The sequence below is a fragment of the Capra hircus genome, chromosome 15 (assembly GCF_001704415.2).
Source record: "Capra hircus breed San Clemente chromosome 15, ASM170441v1, whole genome shotgun sequence".
NCBI classification, from domain to species: domain Eukaryota; kingdom Metazoa; phylum Chordata; class Mammalia; order Artiodactyla; family Bovidae; genus Capra; species Capra hircus.
Genome location: NC_030822.1, coordinates 5,940,457 through 5,961,293, shown reverse-complemented (window position 1 = coordinate 5,961,293; position 20,837 = coordinate 5,940,457). Strand labels below are relative to the sequence as shown.

At 47.9% G+C, this 20,837-nt stretch overlaps 1 protein-coding gene across 3 annotated transcripts in view; it reads left to right on the top strand.

Moving 5' to 3' along the window:
- Positions 1-20,837, top strand: part of C15H11orf49 (chromosome 15 C11orf49 homolog) — a 211,255-nt gene that overhangs the window by 173,913 nt on the left and 16,505 nt on the right. For all 3 annotated transcript variants that reach the window (XM_005690160.3, XM_005690159.3, XM_013969851.2), the window contains exon 4: positions 11,586-11,670. In XM_005690160.3, the coding sequence (XP_005690217.1) occupies positions 11,586-11,670 (85 nt within the window). The remainder of the gene's footprint in view (positions 1-11,585; positions 11,671-20,837) is intronic.

The window sequence follows — 20,837 nt, the reverse complement described above, 5'->3', positions numbered from 1 at the left end:
CCACGTCCCCTGCATTGGCAGGTGAATCCTTTACCACTGAGTCACCAGGGAAGCCCCTTTAAAAAGGGTATCTGTTTAAAAATTTTGTTCAGCCCTCACATACCACAACGTTCTTATTTTATAGGTGAGGAAATGGAGGTCCAGAAAACCTGTGGCCAGAATCACAGAATTAGTTCTTTGCAGAACTCAGACCAAGTTTTTTTTTCTGTATATCAGGAGGTATCTTTGTGGGAAAACAGACTTAAAAAAAAAAAGGCTTGAAAATCCTCATTTCGGCCAATACAACCCTAGGTGGCTCAGATGGTAAAGAAGGTGCCTGCAGTGCAGGAGATTCAGGCTGGGTGGGGAAGTGCCCCTGGAGCAGGGAATGGCAGCTCACTCCAGTATTCTTGCCTGGCGGATGCCATGGACAAGAGGATCCTGGCAGGCCAAGGGGTCGTAAAGGGTCGGACATGACTGAGCGACTAACACACACTCAGCAGGAAATTTAAAATACTGCCTGCTTTTCAAAAATTGAGTGAGGTGTTCCAGATACGCCACCATCGAGAGGGCAGGATTTTCCTCTCACCCTTACTTCATCCTCCAGCTCTTGCGCCCGTTTGACCGTTTCTGTTGTATTAAAAACAGACTTGGCTCATAGGAGTTTGCAGCGGTCCCTGCTTCTTCCTGGATGAAAATTACACCTCGGCTCTGAAACCTCTGCCTCCAAAGGCACTCCCTTTTGTGAACAGTAGCGCAATGCTAGGCTTGAGATAGCTTCCTTGAAGGGCTACTGGGCTCTTTGGGAAAGCTGCCTCCGTGTCCTCAGTAAACCGTCTGGAAACCATGCCTGTGCTCGAAGAGCCAGCCCTGTTGCTCCTGAAGAGAGACTCTTCTTTTCTCCTAGCTGGTGCCTCCTTCCACAATGCCACCTGTCTCCCCAGCCTGGGCACAGGCAGCCTGTTGGGTTTCACAGGGTCATCAGAGCTAAGGCAGTGCCCCCCGCCCCTGCCAGCCCCAGGCCTTGCCCCGGTCCTCCACCTCTCAGCAGCTGCATCATGACGTCCAGAAGAGAGGGTGGCACCCTGAGGGTCTGGCCCAGTCTGGAGGGTTCTTCCATGCCAGCCCAGCCCTCCGGTTCAGTCCCGCAGCCCCTCACCTGATCAGACTGCTGGGATGTGCCCAACACAATCCCTGGGGAAGAGCTTTCAGACCCTGATTAGAAATGCTCACGTCTCTTTAAATCTTTGTATAATATAAAGAGTTTTTGGGGATTTTGTCGTTATTGGTGGAAGTGCTGCGTCTTCACTGCTGCGCTCGGGGTTTTTCTAGTCGCGGTGAGCCGGGAGCTACTCTGGTTGCCGTGCGCGGGCTTCTCAGCGTGGTGGCTTCTGTCGTTGCAGAGCCAGGGCTCCAGGGCCCACGGACTCAGGACTTGTGGCTCACGGGCTTAGTTGTCCCGTGTGGGATCTTCCTCGATCAGGGATCAAAGCCATGTCCCCTGCATTGGCAGGTGAATTCTTAACCACCGGACCCCCTGGGACGTCCCCCTGGGGAATTTCTTTTGTTCATTCTAAAATTCGGGGCAAAATTGTTACTGTACCTGATTTAATACTTTGCCTAGAATGTATGTACTGGTCAAGAAGTAATAGTCACTTGGTGTTGGGCTTTGTTATAATCAAATATGAAAACAAAAGAGTCTGGCTCTCTGCCCCTGTTTGAACACACTTCGCAGAGCCTGGAGACTAATGAGTTGGCAAAGAATTGCATTAATAATGCCCCACAGGTGTCACTGGGAGCCATTGCTGCTTCTCATTCCTTTTGTAAAATCATTTCCCTTTCAGTAAACTATCATTTCCCTCCATTTACAATATAAAACAACCGTGCTATCAAAGAAGATAAAATTTAAGAACACAGCCTGCCCTTCTTCTGAGGTTTTGCTGGACAAGAACATCCCCCGTGGATGTTTGCAGTTTTCCTGTGTCTCGTGGTACCCAGTGCTACATGAGCTACGTGAGGGGTGAAGCTGTCAGATGTCTCACTGCCTCCCCCTACTCCCCCCTCTCTCCCTTCCCCTCCTTGCAGAGTAGCGCTGAGATATTTACTCAGCTGCGGACTGGTACCAAAGCCTCAGTGCCCTGGGGAAAGGAAGGGGTTGTATGGTCATGCCCTGAATTATCCATGTCCTTCCGAGCATCTCTTGGCAGAGCAGCCTGGCTGGGGGGCAAGTGTCATTTGGAAGGAGACTTCACAACCCCTGCATGAAAGAACATAAACACAATGGCAACTGAAAATTGGAGAGTCCACTCATGGGCTGCGGTGTTCTCTGGACTCTGTGGTAGTTCCTACTGAGATCATGCAGCCAACCAACTAGAGGCTGTTCAGTCCTCTGGGATTCCCCGTGGCTTGGGAGCATTTCATTATCTCCGGCTCAGGTCCCAGCCCTCAGCCTGAAGGCACTCATGCAAATGAACTCAGACTAAACCCCAGTTCCTCCTCCAGACTTTCGGAGGTAAAAATAAATAAATAAAAATAAAAACAACCCTCGATTCAGTCAGGCTTGGGGGAAGGCTTCTCTGAGTAAAGGACAAAGATATGGCCCTTGTTCCTTCATCCTTGCTTTCTTGACACCACTCTGACCCTGCAAAGGGCACCATTTCCCAGGGAGAGCAAAGAGGCATCTGAATCTTCAACCACACACCGCCGCAGTTCTTCAGACCAAATGTGTGGACCCACATGGTGGTCTGTGAGGAAGATGTAGAGATGACTCAGCTGCCCCCACAGAGCTTCAGAGCCCAGAGTTTCCACACCAGGAAGGCAAGACCAGATGGAGAAAAGACAAGAGAAGGTCTTCAATCCTTCTTTTCCAAGAAAGGAGGAAGTGAGAACGCGTTAGCCCTTGAACATATTGAGCATGACTAATTTCTGACGAGATGAGTTTTCTCAGCCATCATAACCTCATCCATCACTCTCTAGGATTAGAGTGGGACAGCCGAGAAAAGAATATTTTGAGTCAGGGGTTGGGTGTGTTGAAAACTTCAGTGTTCTTTCCAGAGTTGTAACAGTGCACGCATGCCAAAGCACTTCAGTCGTGTCCGACTCTTTGAGACCCTGTGGAGCCCTCCAGGCCCCTCTGTCCCTGGGATTCCGCGGGCAAGAATGCTGGAGTGGGTGGCCACGCTCTCCTCCAGGGGATCTTCCTGACCCAGAGTCAAACCCGAGCCTCTGTGGTTTCCTGCACTGGCCGGCAGGTTCTTTACCACTAGCGCCACCTGGGAAGCCCCAGAGTTTTAACAGTGGTAAACTGAATGCCTAAGAAGCGAACCCTAGGCTTCCTCTGATTTTCATGGTAAAACTGCTTATCTGTTCCAGTGAAAATAAGTATTCAGGTTGATTGGACTGAGCGCTTGCTAAGAAAGTGCCAGCTGTCAGCGAGGCCATGGAGAGTAGTTACACCTGCTGTAGTTCATTCAGTTCACTGAGAGCCGGGTTACCCAACCAACCAGCACGCTTTCCATTTCCAGCACCCGGCACCTCCTCGCACTACCCTGGATTTACAGTCATGCGTCCTGTGTCTGGAAACCCCTCGTCTCTGTGTTCACGCGGCGACCAGAAACTCGTCCCTCTGAATTTAACCTGGGTCACTGTGCGGTGCGTGTTTTATTCATTTGTTCTTTCAGCGGGTGTTTAGTACTAGAATCTGACATTGTGCTGAGGACTTTAGTTAGGTCCAAAGATGCCTTAATTTCAGGACTTCAGTTAATAATTATTAAACAATTCTCCCATTTACTGAACATTTTGATAATTTTTTAGAAACACCTCATATACAAATTACCTCCTTTTATTTTTATAACAATCCCATTAGACAGGTACTGTTGTTAGTCACATTACTAAGAGGAAACCAAGGTTCAGAAAAGTTGTCCAGGGAATTCCCCAGTAGGCCAGTGGCAGGGACTCCAAGCTTTTACTGCTGAGGCCACAGATTCTATCCTGGTAGAGGGTCTAAGATCCCACAAGCTGCAGCCAAAAACAGGAAAAGGAAACAGAAGTTGTCTAACTTGCCCAAGTCACGCCGGCGGTAACTAGCGGGACCAGGTTTTGAAGCCAGGTCATCTGATTACGAAGTCTGGGCTCTGCAGTAACACAGCTGCCCTGCCCACCCGCAAGGTATCTGTATTTTTGTTGTTGTTGTTGTTCCGTGGCTAAGTTGTGTCTGACTCTCTGACCCCATGGACTGCAGCATGCCAGGCTCCTCTGCCTTCCACCGACTCCCAAAGTTTGCTCAGTTTCATGTCCATTGAGTCAGTGATGCTCTCTAACCATCTCGTCCTCTGCCGCCCTCTCCTCCCCCTGCCCTCAGTCTCTCCCAGCATCACAGTCTTTTCCAGTGAGTCAGCTCTTTGCATCAGGTGGCCAAAGTATTGGAGCTTCAGCTTCAGCATCAGTCCTTCCAATGAATATTCAGGACTGATTTCCCTTAGGATTGACTGGTTTGATCTGCTTGCAGTCCAGGGACTCTCAAGAGTCTCCCACATCACAATTCAAAAGCATCAATTCTTCAATGTTCAGCCTTCTTTATGGACCGACTCTCACATCCATGCATGACTACTGGAAAAACTATAGCTTTGACTATACAGACCTTTGTCGACATAGTAATGTCTCTGCTTTTTAATATACTGTATAGGTTTTCATAACTTTCCTTCCAAGAAACAAGCGTCTTTTAATTTCACGGCTGCAGTCACCATCCACAGTGATTTTGGAGCCCAAGAAAATAAAATTTGTCACTGCTTCCACTTTTTCCCCTTCTATTTGCCATAACGTGATGGGACCGGATGCCATTTTTGAGTGTTGAGTTTCAAGCTAGCTTTTTCACTCTCCTCACCAAGAGGCTCTTTAGTTTCTCTTCACTGTCTGCCATTAGAGTGGTATCATCTGCGTGTCGAAGGTTATTGATATTTCTCCCGGCAGTCTTGATTGCAGCTTGTGATTCAGCCAGACCAGCATTTCTCATGATGCACTCTGCATATAAGTTAAATAAGCAGGGTGACACTGTGCAGCCTTGACGTATTCCTTGCCCAGTTTGGAACCAGTCTGTTGTTCCATGTCCGGTTCTAACTGTTGCTTCTTGACCTGCATACAGGTTTCTCAGGAGACAAGTAAGGTGGTCTGATATTCCCATCTCTTTCAGAATTTTCCACAGTTTGTTGTGATCCCCACAGTCAAATCCACACACCCAAAAAAATGAGATGGTTGGATGGCATCACCAACTTGATAGACATGAGTTTGAGCAAGCTCTGGGCCTTGGTGATGGACAGGAAAGCCTGGTGTGCTGCAGTTCATAGGGTCGCAAAGAGTCAGACACAACTTGAGCGACTGAACTGAACTGAACACAGTCAAAGGCTTTAGGGTAGTCAATGAAGCAGAAGTAGATGTTTTTCTGGAACTCCCTTGCTTTCTCCATGATCCAACAAATGTTGGCAATTTGATCTCTGGTTCCTCTGCCTCTTGTAAACCCAGCTTTTACTTCTGGAAGTTCTTGATTCATATACTGCTAAAGCCTAGCTTGAAGGATTTTGCGCGTAACTATATCAGCATGTAAAATGAGCTCAGTTGTGCAGTAGTTTGAACTTTCTTTGCTCTTCTTTGAGATTGGAATGGAAACTGACCTTTTCCAGTCTGGTGTCCACTGAGTTATCCAAATTTGCTGACATATTGAGTGCAGCACTTTAACAGCATCATCTTTTAGGATTTGAAATAGCTCAGCTGGAATTCAGTTACCTCCGTTAGCTTTGTTCATAGTAATGCTTCCTAAGGCCCACTTGATGTCACACTCCAGGATGTCTGGCTCTAGGTGAGTGACTGTGCTATCGTGATTATCTGCGTCATGAACACCTTTCTTATATGGTTTCTCTGTGTATTCTTGCCACCTCTTCTTAATCACTTCTGCTTCTGTTAGGTCCTTGCTGTTCCTGTCCTTTGTTGTGCCATTCCTTGCATGAAATATTCCCTTAATACCTCCAATTTTCTTGAACAGATCTCTAGTCTTCCCCATTCTGTTGTTTTCCTCTATCTGTATTTTACCTTAGATATAAAGTCTGCAAGTCACCTGGCATAAATAATCCTATCATCAGAAGTCAAGTCCCCCACAAACCCGTCAGATCCTACCTGCTAGAGTACGACTCACTGGACCTTGAATGCTAAACCAGCAAACATCTGAATCTCATAAAGAAACCTTGTTTCTTTATTTCTGAAATAATAATATCAAATACTAACAGAGCACTTATGATGGGACCCTTGTTCTCAGTAGTTTAACTCACAACAACTGTATGATGTTGGTTATCCTTATCCCCACTTTATAGATGTTGAAACTGAGGCATAGAACGCTTAAAGGTCAGTACTTTGAAATCAGTGGCAAGGCTTGGATCTGGACCCAGGCAGTCGAACTCCAGAGTCCATGCCGGGAGCCACGACGCAGTACCGAGCAGCCTCCTGAGATGATAGGATGGAGCGGGGTTGAGACCTTTGGTCCCCGAGCCGGGCACACAGTCAATGGGGCTCTTAGGAGGTTTAGAATAAGAAAGATGAACAGCTCTGGCCACCCACAAAAAGAGCAGCACCAGTTTGCGGGGAATGTTGATTTTGATCTTATACCAAACTCGTCTCATGTCTTTGCCTTTGAACTTTTCAGGACCTGGGGGGTTCCTTTAGAGCAGGCATCTGGAGGTGCACGCTGCTTGCCTTCCTGCACCTGCCGGGGTGGAGCGCCGGCAGTGGGTGGGATTCGTGGTGTAGCCGCCTCTCAGGTGCACTCATTCCTGCCTCCCCGTGGCCCCCAGCCCAGCACAGGCCGCGATGCTGGAGCTTCAGTCTTTCCTGTTGACAGTAATTAGAACCTTTCAGACTCAATTTCTTACATGCAAAAAAATCCCGATTCACTTGAATTGTCTCCTTGATCCTGTTCACCTGGAGCTATTTAGTCCCTACAGTTTGTTTGGAGTGGAGAACAAGCTTTTAAGCCTTCACCCATTACCGTTGATAAGATCAAGGTGCAGAAAATGTTAGTTGGGTAAACTTTGGAGCCAGACTGCCAGAGCTTGGGTTCCAGTTCCACCAGTTAAGCATGATCTGAGTTTTTGTATCTGTGAAATGGGGATAACCGCAGTGAAGATTAGATGAGACAACACACCTAACACCCTTGGAAGCACTGTGTCTGGTCCAGATTAAGTGCCCAGTAAATGTTCACCCTAGGTATTATTATCATCATTAAGCCCATCCAGCCCTTGGGCCCAAAAGGCTACCCACTCCAGTATTCTGGCCTGGAGAATTCCATGGCCTGTATAGTCCATGGGGTCGCAAAGAGTCGGACACGACTGAGCGACTTTCACTTCACTTCCTTTCCCCTCCCAGCCTAGGAAGCCAAGGCTCTGGGAAGCCAAACATGCTCCTCCTGTCCCCCACGCTCTGGACCCTTGTCTCCTCACTTCCTAGATAACTTCATCTCTCTAAGCCTTCATGTCCTTATCTGTGCAGTAGGGCTGAGACTACTGGAGTCTATCTCATGAGGTTGTCGTGAAGTTAAGCAGGCTACTTCAGAGCCTGAGCACAGAGCTCAGTGATTGTCTGACTCACTATTATTCCTGAAGCACAAAGGGGCTGCCTGCAAGGCTGGTCTTCGAGATCTTGGAGAGCTCTTTAGAGCCAAAGGACCCAAAGGCAGGAGCATTTAGGATTAACCAGTGGCTGAATTGGAGCCTCTGAGCTGGGGAGGCCGCCAGCTTGTTGGGAATGGCGTGCGTGCTAAGTCTCTTCGGTCGTGTCCAACTCTGTGCAACCCTATGGACTGTATAGCCCGCCAGGCTCCTCTGTCCATGGGATTCTCCAGGCCAGAATACTGGAGTGGGTTGCCATGCCCTCCTCCATATATTGTTGTTCTTGTTGTTTAGTTGCTAAGTCATGTCCAATTCTTTTGCAACACCATGGGCGGTAGCCCCTCAGGCTCTCCTGTCCATGGGATTTCCCAGGCAAGAATACTGGAGTGAGTTGCCATTTCCTTCTCCAGGGGATCTTCCTGGGAACGGAGGAGGCATAAAATGCAGACTGCAGAAGAATATTCAAGAACAGGTTTGACTCAAACAAGCTGACAGAATTTCCAAGGCAGAACACTCCTGGGGGTTTAAGCTTTAAACTCAGCAAGAAACTCCTTCCTCCTCTCATCTCCTGCCTTTGCCCCCAGGATTTAAAACCAAAACCAAGCAATTTCCCTGGTGGTCCAGTGGCTAAGACTCCATGCTCCTGATGCAGGGGGCCTGGGTTCAGTGCCTGGTCAGGGAACTAGATTCCACATGGCCCAGCTAAAGATCCGGCATGGCATGACTGAAGATCCCGAGGGCCACCACTAAGACCCAGCACGGCCAGAAATGAAATAAGCAAATGAATGAGCACTAAAAACAGAGCCAATCAGCTGCTGTCGCCTGGCGTTCCTGTGCCCTCTAGGGGTACTTTCTAGACATCGTCTCTTTTAGTCTTGACTCGAGCCCTGAAAGGTAGGTGTCGTCATTCTCGTTTCACAGATGAGAAACAGATTTAGAGGGACTGAGCAATTTGCCCAAGGTTGCCTACCTGGGGAACCAAAGAGCCAAGGTTTGACCCCGAGCCAGAGGGACAGGGGAAGAACAGCTCTCCTTTGCTCATCAATCAATGCTCTGATTCCGGAACAAGACTTAACTGCTCACCCTTCTCCCAGATACCCACTGTGCAACCCAGGAGTGTTTCCAAATGACAGATGCGTCTCCTTTGAAAGCATCTGGCCTTGGTATTATCCTGAGTCTGCTTTAATAGAACTGCTGTCTTAAAGAAATAGAACGGCTGTCTCCCACAGTTAAGGCAGCCAGAGTTGTGTGTCTGCCTGCACTTTCACTCATCTCTTTATCTGACTGTCTTCCCCACTTTACATTTGGGAATGTCAAGTTCCAGAAGTGGTAAACAGGAGGTATTCTGTTTTTCTGATGTATTTAGTATTTCCCAGAACTGTCGATGCTTTGGAGAAGAACAAAATTATTTTCGTAAGTTACTCTTCTGTCCTTAGGAAGCAAGTATTTGAAACATGTGAGTTAGAATGTCATCAAGGACCTAAAAAATGCTGAGGGCAGGAAAACCAGGGGGCTAGAGGCTAAGATGGAGTCCCAGCGTGGTGTTTCTTGATTAAATAAGCGGGGGGTGGGGGGCAGGTGTCACAACTCTCTCTCAGCTTCTCATTTTCCTTCATGATGTTTATCTTCCCAAGAGTATCTTGCAGATAATTTGGGGGATAAATATGAATAACTGGGGAATACTTTGGCCCTCCCTAAGAATGGTATCAGATCCATCCACCAAATCTTAGCCTCAGTTCAATTCAGTTCAGTTGCTCAGTCATGTCCGACTCCTGCGACCCCATAGACTGTAGCCCACCAGGCTCCTCTGTCCATGGGATTCTCCAGGCAAGGATACTGGAGTGGGTTGCCATTTCCTCCTCTAAATCTTAGCCTAGAAGAGCTTTAATGATTCAAAGACAGAACTCACTCCTCTCTGCACAGGGAGCTTTGGAGTGAGAGGAAAGCAGGAGCGCATTCGATTCGGTGGCTTTTCCTCGTTTCGTTTTTCCTGTCCTCACCCCAAGTCCGCGCGCCCACAAGTAGCTGTTACCCTTTCCCCTGAAGAACAAAGTCTCCGACTAGGCTGGTGCCCGAGGTCAGGCGAGCGAGGAGAGGGAAGCGCCGCCCCCCTCCCGCCCCGTTGTGGCCGAGATGAAGGCCACAAGCCGTCTTGGTCCTCTGACCCACCCTGGCGCTGACGCTGTCCCCTTGCTGTCCCCTCGCTGTCCCTGACTGGCAGTGCGGTTAGTATGACGCTGTGCCTTCACCTTGAATTGAGCCTTGATGAAAAAGGAATAGGAAACCCAGGCCTGTCCCTGGGGATTTGGGGTTTTTATCTTGGAAAAGCATCAACCGAACTCACAGGGACAGGAGATCTGGATTCCTGTGGCTTGAGCTAACTTAGGTCCAGAGAAGCCGAGTGCCTGTGATCACCATCTTCATTCCCCCAGCGTGGCCTTGCCCTCTGGGCTCCCTTCTCTCACCCAGGCTCCCAGTTAGGAGGGCTTCTGGGTTGCTCCATCCTGCTTTACCGTCAGCATGTCTTTCCGTATTTGAAATGCTTTGGTATATGGAATACTTGTGGGTTGAAGCTGCCTGACTGATCTAAAATCCCTCAGCTTTGGGACAAGCAATAACAAAACAAGTTTTTTTTTTTTCTTTTCTTTTTTAATTTTAATTGGAAGATAATTGCTTTACCATATTGTGATGGTTTCTGCCATACATCAACATAAATTGGCCATCTGTGTACATGTGTCCCTCCGTCTGAGCCCCCTCTTCCACCTCCCTCCCCACCCTGTCTGTCCAGGTTGTCCCAGAGCCCCGGCTTCGGGTGCCCTGCTTCATACATCAAAGTCACACTGGTTATCTGTTTTGCATATGGTAATGTATAAATGCCATGGACAGAGGACCCTGGTAGGCTGCAGTCCATGGGGTCGCTGAGGGTCGGACACGACTGAGCGACTTCACTTTGACTTTTCACTTTCATGCATTGGAGAAGGAAATGGCAACCCACTCCGGTGTTCTTGCCTGGAGAATCCCAGGGACGGGGGAGCCTGGTGGGCTGCTGTCTATGGGGTCGCACAGAGTCGGACACGACTGAAGCGACTTAGCATAGCAATGTGTATGCTTCAGTGCTAGTCTCTCAAATCACCCCAAACAGCTTTTAAGCCTCAGTGCATTTCCTCTCCCCTGACACTCTACAAAGCCCTCCGTTTACCTCTCTGGGTTTTCTGCTGAGCCACGGAGCCTCATCCTGGCTCATCTCCCCCAGAGCACTGCTTCTGCATGTCGGAAGTCATTTGGTCGCCTTGATTGTAGACCTTGGGTCTTGGCTTCCTACAGTAAGATGGCCAGATTTGTGTGTGGGCATCCAAAAGAAGCCAGCCTGCCCAGTACTGGATGGCACGGCAAGAAGGGCTGTGGGTCGCCCTGCTAGCTCTTCTCCCCCATACATTGCAAGGCTGCCTCTGCCTCAGCACCGCTTCCAGATATTCTGTGCATGGTCTTTGGGCATGTTGTGGTGAAGACTACCATGCCAGAGAATTTCAGCAGATGGAGCCAGCTTTGAAATAACTCATTTTTGTGGATTTTCAGACACCAGGAAAATCAAACTGAGAAGGCTAATAAAGTTGCCCCTCTAATTCTCCCTTCTTACCCAACCATCTCGCAAACCAGTGAAGCTCCTTTGGCCAAACTGTTGTAGCTGGGTGCCTCCCATCCTGGAAAAACTTTGTAGAAATATTGATCGTAAAATATCATCCTTGGGTTAACGCAACCTTAATAGTGACTCACCTTGATCCATGTTGATGTGTGGCAGGAACCAGCATAATATTATAAAGCAATAATCCTCCAATAAAAATTTGTTTAAACAAGAGCAGTTCTACTAGGGTATGTCTGAAACCCCTGAAATGACCAAAAAGACTGCAGTGACTTCCCACTCTGAGGTCTGACTCCTTCCTCTCCATTTCGCTGCAGATTTGCTGACCATGAGGGAATATCACTGCTTGCTGCAATTACTGTGCCCGGATTTCCCACTGGAACTCACTCAGAAGGCCGCCAGGTATGTCTCCCGGGCTCCCAAAGTAAACTCAGCCCCCTCTGGCTCGGGCTTCTGAGAGATAACTGCGACATACGCAGACAAACACACATTAGGAGAGAGTAAAACCGATAGGGAAGAAACTGGCATTTGGAGAGGGGTCTATTTGGGATTTGCCCCAAAACATAATATTCACTTTCTGCATCTCCAGGAGGAAGCCAAATGATCTTTGGTGGTTTCTGTGGGGAGCCTTAGGGTCTGCAGATCAAGTTGGGGGGGTGGTGAGATGAAGAGGCAAACACTCACACCGGCTTGCACACTCACACGGCACACACACAGATAAACATCCCTAGAGGACATTCTGAGAAAATATGGCGCAAGCTTTGGCAGTGACTTGTGATGAAGGGGGGTGAAGTTCAAGGCTGGAAAGCGTGAAGGTGATAAATTCCGACTGAGGGGGAGATATATTGTATTATTTATGCTAAAAGACGGTTTTCAATATTAGTCCAGAACCAGGAAGACCTGGCAGGAATAGTTGGAACCCCCTAATTTCTATGTTTGGTTTCACTGTTATTCACATTTTTTAAGCACATGAGGTAGCTTGGCTATGCCTCAGTTAACTTTTACTTATTTAGCTGAAAATCTGAGCTAAGGCAGCAAATGGAAGTGTAGCAAAAATCTTTTTGAAAAATGCCCAAACAGGAGTTTTAGAAAAATATTCTGTCTTATACACGATAGACAGGCTTCCCTGGTAGCTCAGCTGGCAAAGAATCCGCCTGCAATGAAAGAGACCCCAGTTTAATTCCTGGGTCAGGAAGATCCCCTGGAGAAGGGATAGGCTACCCACTCCAGTATTCTTGGGCTTCCCTTGTGGCTCAGATGGGAAAGAATCCACCTGCAATGTGGGAGACCTGGGTTCGATCCCTAGGATGGGAAGATTCCCTGGAGGAGGGCATGGCAACCCACTCCAGTAATTCTTGGCTGGAGAATCCCCATGGACAGAGGAGCCTGGAGGGCTACAGTCCATGGGTTGAAAGGAGTCAGATGGCACACAGGACCCAGCATACATGATAGACACATGTGTTCAAACCCATAGAATGTGCAACACCAAGAGTGAAGCGCAAATCTAAACTTCAATGCGTCGGTGTAGGTTCAATGACTGTAGCAAATGTGCCGGTGGGGTGGGGGGCTTTGATGATGGGGGCAGTCTGTGCCTGTGTGGGGGCAGAAGGCATTTGAGAAATCCCCTCAAGTTCACTGTGAACCTAAAACTGCTCCAGTAAAGTCTAAGTAATGATTTCTTTTAAATGCCCAGCTCCCCTAAATCAGCTGATCAAGTATGCATACAGAGTGGAGCTGACTAGTAAGCAAGGAAGGGGCAAGAGACACTGACCCCCCTGTGCAGTTGGAAATCCAAGGAGAACTCTTAGTCCGCTCTGCATACACACAGAACTTCTAGACACATGGTTCCGTATACGCGGGTTCAGCTTCCATGGATTCAACCAGCTGCACCTTGTGTATTCACTATTGAAAAAAATCCGCATGTAAGTGAGCCTGCGCAGTTGAAACCCAGGTTGTTCAAGGGTCAACCATATATTCACATCACCACAATCCATTTTAGAGCATCTTAATTACCCCCAAAAGAAACCCTGCTGCTCTCCACGACTGCTCCCGAATCCCCCGCCCATCCTCTCTCGCCCGCAGCAACTACACTCTGTCTCAGTAAATTTGCCTGTTCAGGACACTCAGACGGAAGCACGCGATACGTGGGCCTTTGTGGCTGGTTTCTTTTACTTAGCCTTAGGCTTTCAAAGTTCATCCATGTCATAGCAGCTCTCAGTATTTCCTCTTATCAAATATTTTTTAAAGGTTTCTTATGTGGACCTTTTTTTTTTTTAAGTTTTTACTGAATTTGTTTCAATATTGCTTCTGTGTTACGTTTTGGCTTTTTGGCCCGAAGGCATGTGGGATCTTAGGTCCCTGAGCAGGGATCAAATGCGCACTGGAAGGTGAAGTCTTAACCACTGGACCGCCAGACGAGCCGCTCATCAACTATTTATGGAGTGCCAGTTTTGTTCCAGGATCTAATCTGCACACTGGGGGTGCAGTGGTGAATAAGATTATAGTCTCTGCACCCACCCACCCCGCCACCAAGGAGCTTCACATCTGATTTAGAAGAGGATCGCTTGGGTGCCGATCACAGCCTGCCGTCCCCCTTTCCTGCACCTGAAAGGTAGCGGGTGGGCCCGAGGGCGAGCCTTCTGTATGGTCTTCGGCCCCACCCACCTCCCAGATGCTTCCAAACAACCTGATGTAGTTAGCACTGCAAGGCTAGACTAGAAGGGGCAGAACCATCTAAAATTCACAGATTCTGACAAGTATTGATATCCAGGGGCTTCTGGAGTGACCTTCCCCTGGTTGTGGTCAGAAGCTTACCGCCCCTCCCCATCACCACCACCACCAAGAGACCCTCTTGTTCTTTAGAACTTCAGCCCTTTTCATTTGAGCAGGGGGGAAGCATGGTGGCCGGTCCATGCTAATAGACAGCAACGTGAAGGGATGGTGGGGACGCCAGAATCAACAACAGAAGGGCCCAGGACAGGCGTCAGGAGACGGGCTACAAAATTAGAGATGACTTCAGGACTCAAGATTTGGTGTCGACCCCACCTCCCCAGCTCCATTCTCTCCCCACCCTACTCCAGCTGCTGCGTGCATGCGTGTGTGTGTGTGTGGAAAAATCATATCCGTCCCAGAATGTGCCCCTCTGACTGAGCTCTTCCCATCTCGTCCTGAAGGTCAGGATCCCAGCTTCCTCACACGAGAGCTCCGGGTTCTGACCAAAACTGCAGGCAGGGGTGCGGATGGCGAGGCCCCCCCAAGGCAGTGGCCGTGCCTGGAGGACGGTCTTCGTGGCCCCGAGGTGGGGACAGGCCGCGGGAGCAGGCGGCAGCCCCTGATGATGTGTGCGTAAAGGAATGTGACCCACACGCAGCTGTGCACCAGAGCCTGCCGGCACAGAGCAGCCCCACGTGCGCCCAACTCCCGGTAGGCACCTCGGCCAGACCTGGGGCGGCAGGTGTGAGCCGGAAACACAGCTGGGGGGAGGAGCCGGCAGACCCCCTGACAGTGCCCGGCCAGAGCCCCGCCCCATCCCCCACTCCTGCAGAATGGAGGTCCTTAAGTTACCGCATCCCTAAACGGTCACCATCTTCGTCTCCATTCTCCATGGACTGGGCGGCTTTCCTGACAGTTAAAAGAATTCAACTAGAGCCAAGCTTCTTTTTTTTTTTTTAACAAGTGAGAGGCCACTTTGGATGGTATTTTAATACCACCCCTCCCCACCTTCAGGGAAGGTCCTTTTTACTTATGTGTGTGTGTTGGCTGTGCTGGGTCTTCACTGCCGTGTGTGGGCTTTGTCTCGTTGCACCCAGCAGAGGCTCCTCTCCAGGCGCGGTGCACGGTCTTCCCTTTGCGGTGGCTTCTCTCATTGCAGAGCACGGGCCCTAGGATTTCAGTAGTTGAGGCTCATGGGGTCAATAGTAGTGGCGCATGGGCTTAGGTGCCCTGGGGGTTGCAGAATCTTCCCGGACCGGGATCGAACCTGTGTCCCCTGCATTGGCAGGCAGATTCTTTTTTTTTTGCTTCTTTCATCCTTTCCCTTTCAAGTTGTAAGAACAACACATATGCAGTAAAGAAATCCAAGAAATTTCAGAAAAGCCAGAAGAATATAGAAATTACAAACACTTAGAATCAGGAGTGTTCCGATTAGTCAGCTTGTATCCATCCAGCGCAGGTTCCTGGCATCCCATGCCTGGCTGTCGTGTTCAGGCAGAGTCTGGGCTTTGCTCTGAACACAATGGCGGGCAGATTCTTAACAACTGGACCACCAGAGAGATTCAAGCCAGAGCTCTTGAGTTCAAATCCTGGTTCCAGCTTATATCCTGGGGAAAATTATTTAATTTCTTTGAGCCTCAGTTTCCTCACTGTAAAGTGGGAATAATTGTAATAGTTGTAATAATTGAAGCTGCGTATCACGTGATTAAAACGATGCCTGGCATAGAGCAAAAATGTTAGAAGCAGTGGTGTTAACCCTGACCTCTAAGAGCACAGGCACCACGGGATTAGAAAGACCTGAGCATCCACACCACCTCTGTCTACTGACTGCATGACCTTGAGGATCTCTCTCAACTTCTCTAAGCCCTGCTTGCCTTGTCTGTAAAACGGGGCTAATAATTACATCATAGGGTGGCTGTGAGACTCCAACAAAATTATATATATGTAAATTGCTTAGCACATTATGGACATTCAATAAATAATATTTTCTTGCTGTTAAAATAATGTTGGTATTATTATTGCCAGACTTTTTTTTTTTAATTCAGTGAGAAGTCAGACATTGAGAAGAGACTTGTAATTGCCAGTGGGAAGGGATAAGCTGAGAGTTTGGGGTTAGCAGATGCAACTGTTACATATAAAATGGATAAACAACACGGCCCTACTGTAGAGCACAGAGAACCGTACCCAGTCTCCCAGAATAAATCATAATGGAAAAGAATATTGAAAGGAGAATATATGTGTGTATAACTGAATCACCCTGCTATACAGCAGAAATGAGCACAACCTTGGAAATGAAGTGTACTTCAATGTAAAAATTAAATACGTGAGAAGTTCCTAGGTTCCCTAAGGCCCTGCTTTCTGGCCTTCTTCCCCTTCACAACACTCAGAAAATAACATGTAACAAAAAGTAGGGTAAAGACAGGACTGCCTGTGGTTAGCCCCCTGGGCCGGGGGCCCCTCACACCTGTAGCCCGTCCAAGGCTCACAGGACACGTGTAGGAAGCTTCGACCCAGGGGTGGAGATTTCAAGCAGTGGCTCTCCAACCTGAGAGTGTGCCAGACTCATCTGCAGAGCTTAGTAGACGACAGATGGCCCAGGCCCCGCCTCAGAGTTCAGGGGGTCTGAGATGGGGCTCAAGAATTCATGTTTCTTAGAGGTTCTCAGGTGATGCTCATGGGTCTGGGACCACTCTCGGAGAACCTCTGTAGAGCTTTGCATGCCCATCTCATTCTGCCATTTTAGAACTGATTGCACTCAAAGGAATTGCGTTTCCTTCTCACTCTTGTCATCTGAAATCGCCTTTAGCTCACTTCTCCGTCTCTGAAAGCCGCATGTCCTCGTCAGTAATACGTGTTTAATAGGAAGAGCTCCTCTGCCACGGTTGTAGGCTGAATACATACAGCACTTTGAAAGCATGTAGACTCCAAACAAATCTGGAATGTCCTTCTTTATGCCTCCCGCCTGCAACATCACCCTGCTCAGCCCTCCTCCCAGGCCGGACCTGCCATCTGACAGTGTTGCTGCTGCCCCAGAGGTCTTTCACCCAAAGAGAAGATCCTTTCCCTCCCCTCCTTCACTTCCCAGATATTTATTGAGTGCCTGTTACGTGCCAGTCATCGTGCTTGTGGAGGAGCTATGACAGTGAGCAAAACAGATGTGGTTCCAGCCCTCGAGGAACTTGCCAGCCGATAGAGCGGCAGACACTAAATCAATGAAGAGCCAAGTGCTGCAGGGACGCGTAAACAGGTTACAGCCTAACCTGGTAAAGTAGGAGAAGCTGGTCCGTAAGGCAGGGATAGACATGTTGGATCAGGACCTGAAGGGTCTGTAAGAGATGAACTTGCTCTTCAGCTCTGTGTTCTCTGTGTGTGAGCTTCATCGCTCGGTCGTGTCTAGCTCTTTGCAAACCCCCTGGACTGTAGCCCGCCAGGCGCCTCTGTCCACGGGATTCTCTAGGCAAGAATACTGGAGTGCCGTGCCCTCCTCCAGGGGATCTTCCCAACCCAGACCTGGAATCAAACCCAGGTCTCCCATGTTGCAGGCGGATTCTTTACCACCTGAGCCACCAGGGAAGCCTGATGGTCTTGCACGAAGTCTTAGCCCTATCAACTACTAAGACTTATTGTAAGGCCACCGTGACAGTGAAAGTCACTCAGTCGTGTCCAACTCTCTGTGACCCTATGGACTATATAATCCGTGGAATTCTCCAGGCCAGAATACTGAAATGGGTAGCCATTCCCTTCTCCAGCAGATCTTCCCAAACCAGGGATCGAACCCAGGTCTCCTGCATTGCAGGTGAATTCTTTACCATCTGAACCACCAGGGAAGCCCAAGGCCATCATAATGCCCACTGAAAATTGGGACTTGCCATCTGTCTCTACGAGGATTAAGCCACTGCAGCAGCTGACCTTCAGCACACCCTGAATGGGGTCATTAGGAATGAGGCACTCCGTGTTCTGGGAAAAACTAGCAGAACAGGCCTTCAGATAGTTAGATGTTTTCAAGAAAAGATTTTAGGAGTCCAATCCTTGCCTCTCCTCATACCTAGGAAAGCACTAAAATCATTCATGGAGACACCTGCTCCTCGTGGCTAGCAGTAAACTTCACAAGACTAGCAGCAACTTCTGCAACAATGCGTGCTTGATTGCATGTTCCCCCTTCACCAAAACCAGTATATACTGAGCTTCCCCCCACCTCTTCAGAGCAGTTCCTCAGAGCTATCTGAGGTGCTGTCTCCCAGGTTGTAGTCCTCATTTTGCCCCAAATAAAACTTAACTCACAACTCTCACATTGTGCTTTTTTTTTTTTCAGTTGACGTTTATCCTCTAGGATAAAATAAAATTAGATCACTACTTCTGACCATATGCAAAAGGCAATTTCATATAGATTACAGAAAATCCATGCGTGCACGTGTGATCAGTCTTGTCCGACTCTTGCTTCCCTGTGGACTATAGCCCGCCAGGCTCCTCTGTCCATGGAATCTGCCAGGCAAGAATACTGGAGTAGTTTGCCATTTCCTCCTCCAGGGGATCTTCCCGACCCAGAGATTGAACCCAAGTCTCCTGCATTGGCAGCAAGATTATTTATCAACTGTTGCCACCTGGGAAGGCTGGATTATAGATGTAAGTGTAAAATGCAAAGCTATAATACTCTTAAAAGAGATTAGAAGAAAATATTTTATTGCCACCAGGTAGTTAAAAAATTCTTGAACGAGATATAAATTCTTTAAGCCCATCCCCAGTGGACGAGGTTGATAAGCTGACCACAAAACTGCATTCACTCAATCAGTCATTCAGCCAGTGCTGAAGGAGAATGCCATCACCTGCTGCTGATGAAAGCAGTGAAGAAAACAAAGCCCCTGCCCTCGTGGAGCAGACGTTCTAGAGAAAGAAGCATCTGCGGGGAAGCAGGAGCGCCCTGACAGAGACTGAACCCAGGCCGCGACCGCGCAAGCGCAGAGCCCTTGCCCAGCGGAGAGTGAGGATGAGAAACGTCTGTCCAACAAAAGACACCATACACAAAGTTGAAGGACAAGCCAGAGACTTGAAGAAGGTATTTATCACCTATGTAACTAACAACAAATCAGTCTACAGAATTGCTTTAGTCTCGAGATTGTCTATAAAGAACTCCTACAAGAGCATAACAAAAGAATGAAGGACCTCGGTAGAAAAATAGTCCAAAGACATGAAGAGCTAATACACAGACGAGAAAACCCTAACAACTACCAAACATTTGGGCATATTTTCGTGGCCAAACTCGCTAGTTATCAGGGAAATGCCAGTTAAGTTGAGATACCCCGTCACAGTCATCAAATTGGCAAAAGTTTTAGAGTGAGATAATGCACGTATTGGTGACAACGTGGAACTGTGGGAACTCGCACACTCTGCTAGTGGGAGTGTAAGTTGGCATAATCACTTGGAAGCCATTTGGGCAAATCTTAAAAAGTTCAAGAAATGAGAGGGCATATGTGTATACATACAGCTGGTTCACTTTGCTGTACAGTAGAAACGAACACAGCATTGTGAAGCAACTATATTCCAATAAAATTTTTTAAGAGGAAAATGGAAAAAAAATTCCAGAAAGTTCTGAAAAAATAAATTTGAATTTGCCATGTGCAGGGAACTAGTTACATAATAGTAAAAAAAAAAAAAGTTCACAAGGTGTGGCTGAGTCTAAGGAGACAGGCAGCATTATTTGCGATAGCTACCAGTGAAGCCCTATGCCTGCTGCCACACCGTAGAAAGGACAAAATGCCTTAAATCCATTCCATGGAATTCTGTACAGCAGCTAAAATGAATACAGGGAGGTGGGACTTCCCTGGTGGTCCAGGGGTTAAGAATCCGCCTTCCAATGCAAGAGACTCAGGTTTGATACCACGGATGTTTTCTCTTAAATAATAAAGTGAATACAAGGAGATACATATGCATCAGCATTGATGTATCTCAAAATGGCGAGTTGCAGAGGGGTGCGTAGAGCTTGAGAACAGGCAGACCAAAGTCATATCATGCTTTAAGAATGTAAACGTTTGTGTGAGTCAACAACAGTATGAAAGCACGCAGAGGGCTGCCAAGCCCAAGCTTCAGTGAATGAATGAATGCTAAGCCCTCAAGTTCCCGCAGGATCTCGGAGGAGGAAGGTAGAGGGAGGGTGTCCAGGTGTTCTAAACAGTACGTGTAATCGCTTACAAAGCTTTTAAACACTGAAGCAAGGGTGGGGAAACGTGAAGATTGGAGAGGAAGTTAGCTAGTGGGTACACAGATGTTTTTTCTGTTATTCTGTGTAATTTTCTGAAGTTTTAAATATTGTATTTAAAATGCAAAAGGTGTGGATAAAAGAACACTCTGTGTGATTTCCATGCCTTTAAACCACGAAGCTTTTCCACCTTGGTTTATGTCCCTGGATGTGTTCCAGTGTCTCCTAGTTTTCGATCTGTGGTGACTTGAATTTATACCCTACTGTTGCGTGAAAATTGTGTAAGCTTTGTGTCTAACTGGTCCATGGTGCTTTTCAGCTCTACTCCATCCTTCGACTTTTCTGTATTCATTCTATTACTTTTGAGAGTTTGATATTGAAACTCCAACTAAAAATCTTAATTTATCTACTTAAAAACAGTTGTAATATATAATGAAACTATTATGTAACTTTGATATGTATTTTCCAAGCGTCCTGTAAATGTGTTATCATGCTTTCGTAATTCAAAATATAAAAAAGAGAAAAACAAGTGAAAGGAAGAAGGTGGGCAGGATTTAGGAAGGGAGCAGGGAGAGCGAAAGGCCGTCTTGGGCAAGTAAGCAACCTGGAAAGGAGCCAGTGAGGACTTGGGTAGGGGAGCCAGGGGGCCTGGAGTTTGAGGAGC